The sequence below is a fragment of the Drosophila virilis genome, chromosome X (assembly GCF_030788295.1).
Source record: "Drosophila virilis strain 15010-1051.87 chromosome X, Dvir_AGI_RSII-ME, whole genome shotgun sequence".
NCBI classification, from domain to species: domain Eukaryota; kingdom Metazoa; phylum Arthropoda; class Insecta; order Diptera; family Drosophilidae; genus Drosophila; species Drosophila virilis.
Genome location: NC_091543.1, coordinates 3,746,790 through 3,752,789, shown reverse-complemented (window position 1 = coordinate 3,752,789; position 6,000 = coordinate 3,746,790). Strand labels below are relative to the sequence as shown.

Below are 6,000 nucleotides of genomic sequence, written 5' to 3'. Positions count from 1 at the left end.
CTTAGCTCAAAATAGTATATATGTCGAGGTCGGCTAAATCGGTGCACTATATCATATAGCTGGCATGGTAATAATCCCTCCAAATATGCGTAATAACAATATCTTATTTCTTTCTCCTCATGTCTGTCTCTCTCTCTCTCTCTCTCCCTCTCTCTCTTCTCCCGCTCTCTCCCCCTCTCGGCCGTTTCTTTGCGGAAATTGTTCTGCAAAATCCGAATTAATTCCCCAAAAAAAGATAATAAAATTAAACTTTTACAATCTTGGCAATTTTATTACGACAAAAAAAATGTGATTATAATTTAATTTGGTAGATCTTAAATTGGAATGTCAGCTTGAAGAAGGCAATTGAAAGCTTTTAGCAACAATTTTGCTAAATTCAAAAACTAATCAAAAAAAAAAAAATTCAACTCTCAAATTTCTTCACGTAACAAATAACGAAAAAAAAAAATTGGTAAAAATTATTTCGACAGCCAAATATTAGTTGAATTTGAATTTCGCGCGAAACCCGTTTTTACTGCTCCTCGTGAAAGGAGAAGCTGAGCCGCCGCTTGGTCGCCGCCTCCAGCACGCAGGCCCCAAAGGAGGCGAGCTCCTCCTCCAGCTCGCAGTCGCTGGTGGAATTGTGTCCGCTGTCGGGGCTGATGTGCCGCTGCTTGGCGCGGGATTGGGAGTGGGGCAGCTTCTGGGCGGAGCGCGAGGCGGCCGCCAGCAGCTTCTGCGCCGATTGGCGCACGCTCGACGAGATCTTCGTCGCGATCTGCCGCTTGCGTCGCACCACGCGCTGCCTCCTCAGCTGCAGAGAACGCCGCTTGCCCTGCCCCCCTCCACCTCCCCCTCCCAGTTCCAGCTCCAGTCCAGATCCCGACTGGGAGAGCGGCTGTGGGGAGCACACTTCCCGCTCCTCGTAGGCATCCGGATGCACAGGTGGCTGCCAGTACTCGGACAGATCGCTGGCCGGATCGAAGGCGGGTCGATAGGTGGGCGAGTGGCTCGTCGAGATGAGACGCTGTCCAGGCTGAAGCTGAGGCTGAGGCTGCGGCCTCTGACGTTGCCGCTGGCGCAGACGGGAATGGCAACGGGATCGGGCACGGACACGAGCTGGCGGCTTGCGCGTGCTCTCCAGAATGGCATCGATCATGCGTTCCAAGGTGACATCGCCCATTTGGCTGGAGCTGAGCGTCGTCTGCTCAGCACTGGGAACGGAAGCAGCAGGAGCAGGAGAAGCAGGGGGAGCAGCTCCCACTTGGTCAAGGGAAAGTGGCTTCTGTTCCAGGTAGCGCGGCTTCTCGAAGTAGCTGTCCGGAATACCCATGCCGCGCAGCGCCAGCAGCGCTCCTGGAAAGATGACGTTGTTGTTGTTGTTGTTCTCCCCATCCTGGTCGACCCTGTAGCTGGGCGAGTACTCCGCCTCGAACGTAGGCAGCGTGGAGGCATAGACAGCGGGCTTCGCCTTGGCCGTGGGCGTGGGCGTGGGCATGGCCGTGTTAATGGGCGTGTGGAGAGGCGACATGATGTTGCTCAGATCCCGGAGCAGAGGAGTGCGTGCTCCAACTCCAGCTGCGGGCAGCGGCGTCGAAGTCAATTGATTCTCCTTGCCCAGGTGGAGGAGGCCCGGCAGCAGCGATTGCCGCTTCAGCTTGAGCCGCTGCGTCGGGAGGGCGGCTGTGCGCATGGGCGTGGCTGCCGCCTGGAAGTCGCTGTAGCTGCTGATGACATGATGGACTGTGCCTGTGCCCGGATCTGTGCCCGCGACTGGCTGCTCGGCCAGGTAGGAAGGGCGCGGCTGGTTCACAGCCCACTTGAGCATGTTGGCAGCTGTTGCAAGAGTCTGAAAGTAGCAAGAGAATCGAGTTAAAGATGCGCAGGATCGGGATCTGGCTAGTTAGGCCTGAATTGCCATTGTCTGCCGGCAACAAAGCAAATGTATTTAAAAAAAAAAAGGGATTGCAAGAAACAGGCGCAACTAGTTTCCTTTTCGCAAGGATTTCAAATTCGCACTCGCTGCGGCAGCTTTTGCCGGCAACAATTGAAAGCTGCTGCCGTGCAACAAAGGAAGGCGCGCAAAAAGCTTAAAGAAAAAAAAAACAGGAAAAATAGAAAGAGTAGATGCCACAGCCAGCTGCGCCTCCCGATTTGGCCTCTATTTTGGGTGGTTCGAAAATGGAAAATGGTTGCCCTTCCCTTTGGCACACTCGCTGCCCATTTCGCCATTTGGCATTTAAATGTGGCTCAAGTGGAACGAAGCACTCGAGAATGCGCGAGAGCATTTTGCGCATTTGGCCGCCTCGTTTTGCGCTCAAGCGCACTTCAGATGGGCCACAAAAATAATATAAATGAAAATATCGTATGAAAAAAAAAACTGGATAGTACAGCTTCATTTGGCACGCCGAACATCAAATGTTCTTTCAGTATAATCTGTTTCCTACACGATACAGTTGAGCTATTCCTCCAACCTCGACATATATAGTCATATGAGCATTGATAAGCATATATCCCAAATTTCATGAAGATACCTTCACTGGGCGCCGAGTTCTCATACGCAGCTATGTGACATAACTGTTTTCCATATAAAAACTGCAATGTTAACCAATTGTTTCTATGAGAACTATATGTTATAGTAGTCCGATGCTGGCGAACTCTTAATATATATGGCTTTGGGCTACAACTAGCATATGTACAAAATTTCGAGAAGATATATTCACTGGGAGCTGAGTTCTCATAGGCAGCTCTATGATATAGGACTCGAATATTTTGCAGATATGTTGGGGGAGTAGAAAAGCGCATAAAATCGAAGTTTGAATGGGATATTGCAAAAAACAAGCAAGTTACTAATAGAAAAACTTGCTTTTTAAGCGATTTTCTCTATTATAACTATATGATATACATATATATATAACTAAAATAGGGATTACTGCCTTATTTTTTAAGGGATACATGCATATAGAAAAAGACTGTCGAATGACTCTCCTGTTGCTGCTGATCAGGTATATATATATATATATATATATATACTCTATAGGCTCGGATTTATCGGCTAACATATTTCGCGACAGAATTGACATACCCTCTGGCAGGGTATCAGAGGCAAGCCCGAAAGCTTTAACCCAAACGTGACGCACGCGCACAATTTCGAATGCATTTCATATAAGGAGCAGGAGTCGGAAACGATGATTTTGAAATGGGGTGTTTTATAATTAAATTTCTCACAGAACACTTGAGGGTCGAGGGCTGGCTGATTTTCCATATTTAATGCATTTTTAATAGCTAATCGCAATGCACTTGTCTCCTTATCTTTTACCTTTTTACGTTTTCGGGGGTAGCTTGTTTTTATCCAAAAACTAAATTTTCACACGACAAAAAAACAAAGAACCAAAAAAAAAAACACGCCGTTTAAATAATCCAAAAAAATCCGTAAAGTGCAAGAGGCAACAAAAAATAAATTGTGAATATTCTCGCGCCTTGAACGTACGAAACGAAACGGAACGGAACGGCACGTCCTGTCAGAGGCGCAGACGCAATGTGACTGATTCTCGCCAGGCACGTCATGTTGCGTGCTCAGCTCTGCTTGCAGCCAGCCATTGACAGGCAACCAACCAACCAACCACCAACAGCTTGCGCTCTCTCTTGCGCGCTCGCTCTCTCGCTCTCCTCGTTCTTATGCCAATTTACATGCAATTGTTTTGCTTGTATGGGTATTTAGGCTGATGGAATTTGTGCGAGAGCGCGCCAAAAAGAACGAAAGGAAAGAACAACAAATGAGCGCACAGCAGAGAGCGCTGCCGGCGCAGCAGATTGAAATTGAAATCAATTCAATTTGATTGAAAGACATTCTTTATTGACTAATTGATTTGGCATGCGACTAAGATTTAAATAAGCGCAGCACAAACATAAGAAAGTTCTATTAAAAATTGAAAGTTAAAATAATTATTAAATACAATCGATTCCAGGTTTGTTGACGAACCAGCTTTTTCTAACCATTATATGTCATCGTAAGATCGCTCAATAAATAAGTTTTATGCGAATAACTTATTTCTTTTCTGAGATATCTTAACGGAATTGAACAATTGCGCGCATAACTATTCTCCAAACATGTCTGCAAAATCTTTCGAGCATCCAAGTGCTATATCACATAGCCGCCTATGTGAACTCAGCTTCCAGAGTAGGTATCTACACGATTTTTGGTACAGATGTTACTTTAAGCTCTAAGCAATATATATATCGAGTTTGAGCAGATCGAGACACTGAATATAGGGAAAATAACTAATAGCAATCCAGGGCTATGCTGTCAAATGCTTTCCTTTGCTGGGAGTAGACACATGTGAATTTAGTTCAGTCGCCAGTACACATTCTAATTATCTAGTCTCGTGTAGCAGAACATTTTTGAAAAAATATTAAGAAATGATGGATTTTCGAAAAAATCTTCTTGCCACGACAAATCTGTTCGTAATCGCGCTAACCTTTGTCATATTCACCGTGATGGAGGATAAGATTAGTTACCTGGTCCTGGACGCAGCCTATCAGCTCCAAAAGAATCCGGCCAGCCAGGTGCTCAACGATGGGGAGAGGCTGTTGAACCTGTGGCTCCTCATGTGCACCGTTTGCGTGGGCACCTTCTGGCTGATGCGGGAGCAGTTGACCATCGATTTCAATGGGCTGATCCTGCAGCAGCGCGAGGCCGAGGATATGCTCAGCATGCAGATACACGTCCTGGCGAACATGGGACCCAGGGTCGTCAATTTGGAAGAACGATTGCAGGAAGCTGTCGAGCGATGCGCTATTGAGAACTGAGTGAGTCAATCGAATTGAACAGCGCATTCAATTTCAATTCAACTTTCAATACGTTGCAGGAATCAATTACACAAAACAATTAAATCATCAAGTGTTTTAATGTGCATTTAGTATTCCGAGTGGTTGAAACAAACAAATTTGAGTTTCGTTTTCATTTTTCAAGAAGTTTATTTACATTGTGACTATGCCTCATACACATCATTCAATTGAAACACATTTGAAACACGAAAGCTACAGCATTGCAGAGCCAACATTTCAATAAACCTATATATATTTTTTAATAAATCATTTATAATTCACATTCGAGTTTAAGATTCGATTTTATGGCATCGATTTTGGGCATAACTCGAAGATTATGAAACATAGAATATAAACAATATAAATATACAATCCTGTGTGTCATCTTTAGGCCTTGGGATTTTCATAAAGATGGGCTTATGAACATCGAAGTTATGTAAAAAAAAACATTTTGGTCTTTGTAACGGCAGCTGGTTTCAGGGTTTCTTCTGGGTATATCTGCTCTTCTTGTTTTAGGGCATCTTCAGACTTATTAACTATATTGGAATTGCGATATTTGTATCCACGACTTAAATGAAAAAGGTTCTGATGTTGATTCTCTGTAATTCTTAAATCCTATTTAGATAATTCGTGAGACTCCCAGGTTTCCAATACCTATGAAATAATTATCAAGGTGAATTCGTCAATCTGAATTATTAATAGAATAATCGGAAAATATATAGAATTTGAAATATCTGAAATGCAAAAATCGAAAGAAATAGAGTAGTTTCTTAAACTACCAAAGGGGTTAATTTTCGCCTGGTATAGTCCAATCCATCTATGTTCCCTTGAGTCTAGATTATGTGGAACAAAAAGTCAGCTAACTAAGATAATATAACAATTATTCAATATCTAGGTTTAATATATCTTTTATATTTCGGACTTCTAGACAGTCTTACGGTAGTTAATCTAGTTGATTAATAACAGAAGTTTCATCTGGTTTCAACCAACTAACCCCAGCTAGAGCTTATTCTATTGGATTCGGGTAATGCTTCTCAGATAAGTTAGTCCGACTAACCAAGTTGTCTATGGATAGTTGGCTACAGCAAATGATATGAGGTACTCAGATATAGGAATTGAGTATCGCTGAGAGTTTCCAGCTGATGGGCGAGGAGCCTAATCCCACACAGCTGCTCGGGCTGGCGGGGCAGTCGG

At 44.1% G+C, this 6,000-nt stretch overlaps 2 protein-coding genes across 2 annotated transcripts; one reads left to right on the top strand and one right to left on the bottom strand.

Annotated features, from left to right (window-relative positions):
- Nucleotides 1-274: 274 nt before the first annotated feature.
- Nucleotides 275-3,506, bottom strand: LOC6634836 (uncharacterized). Its single transcript, XM_002057981.4, has 2 exons — nucleotides 3,299-3,506; nucleotides 275-1,828 (listed from the first exon to the last, which is right to left on the bottom strand). Exon 2 carries the CDS (start codon nucleotides 1,805-1,807, stop codon nucleotides 512-514), a length of 1,296 nt encoding a protein of 431 aa, XP_002058017.2. The 5' UTR covers nucleotides 1,808-1,828; nucleotides 3,299-3,506; the 3' UTR covers nucleotides 275-511.
- Nucleotides 3,507-4,324: 818 nt separating this feature from the next.
- On the top strand, nucleotides 4,325-5,100 carry LOC6634837 (uncharacterized). Its single transcript, XM_002057982.4, has 2 exons — nucleotides 4,325-4,788; nucleotides 4,848-5,100. Exon 1 carries the CDS (start codon nucleotides 4,399-4,401, stop codon nucleotides 4,786-4,788), a length of 390 nt encoding a protein of 129 aa, XP_002058018.1. The 5' UTR covers nucleotides 4,325-4,398; the 3' UTR covers nucleotides 4,848-5,100.
- Nucleotides 5,101-6,000: the final 900 nt, after the last annotated feature.

Excerpts from the sequence above, each read along its gene's own strand:
- LOC6634836 (XM_002057981.4), bottom strand. The coding sequence starts at position 1,807 with ATGCTCAAGTGGGCTGTGAACCAGCCGCGCCCTTCCTACCTGGCCGAG.
- LOC6634837 (XM_002057982.4), top strand. The coding sequence starts at position 4,399 with ATGATGGATTTTCGAAAAAATCTTCTTGCCACGACAAATCTGTTCGTA.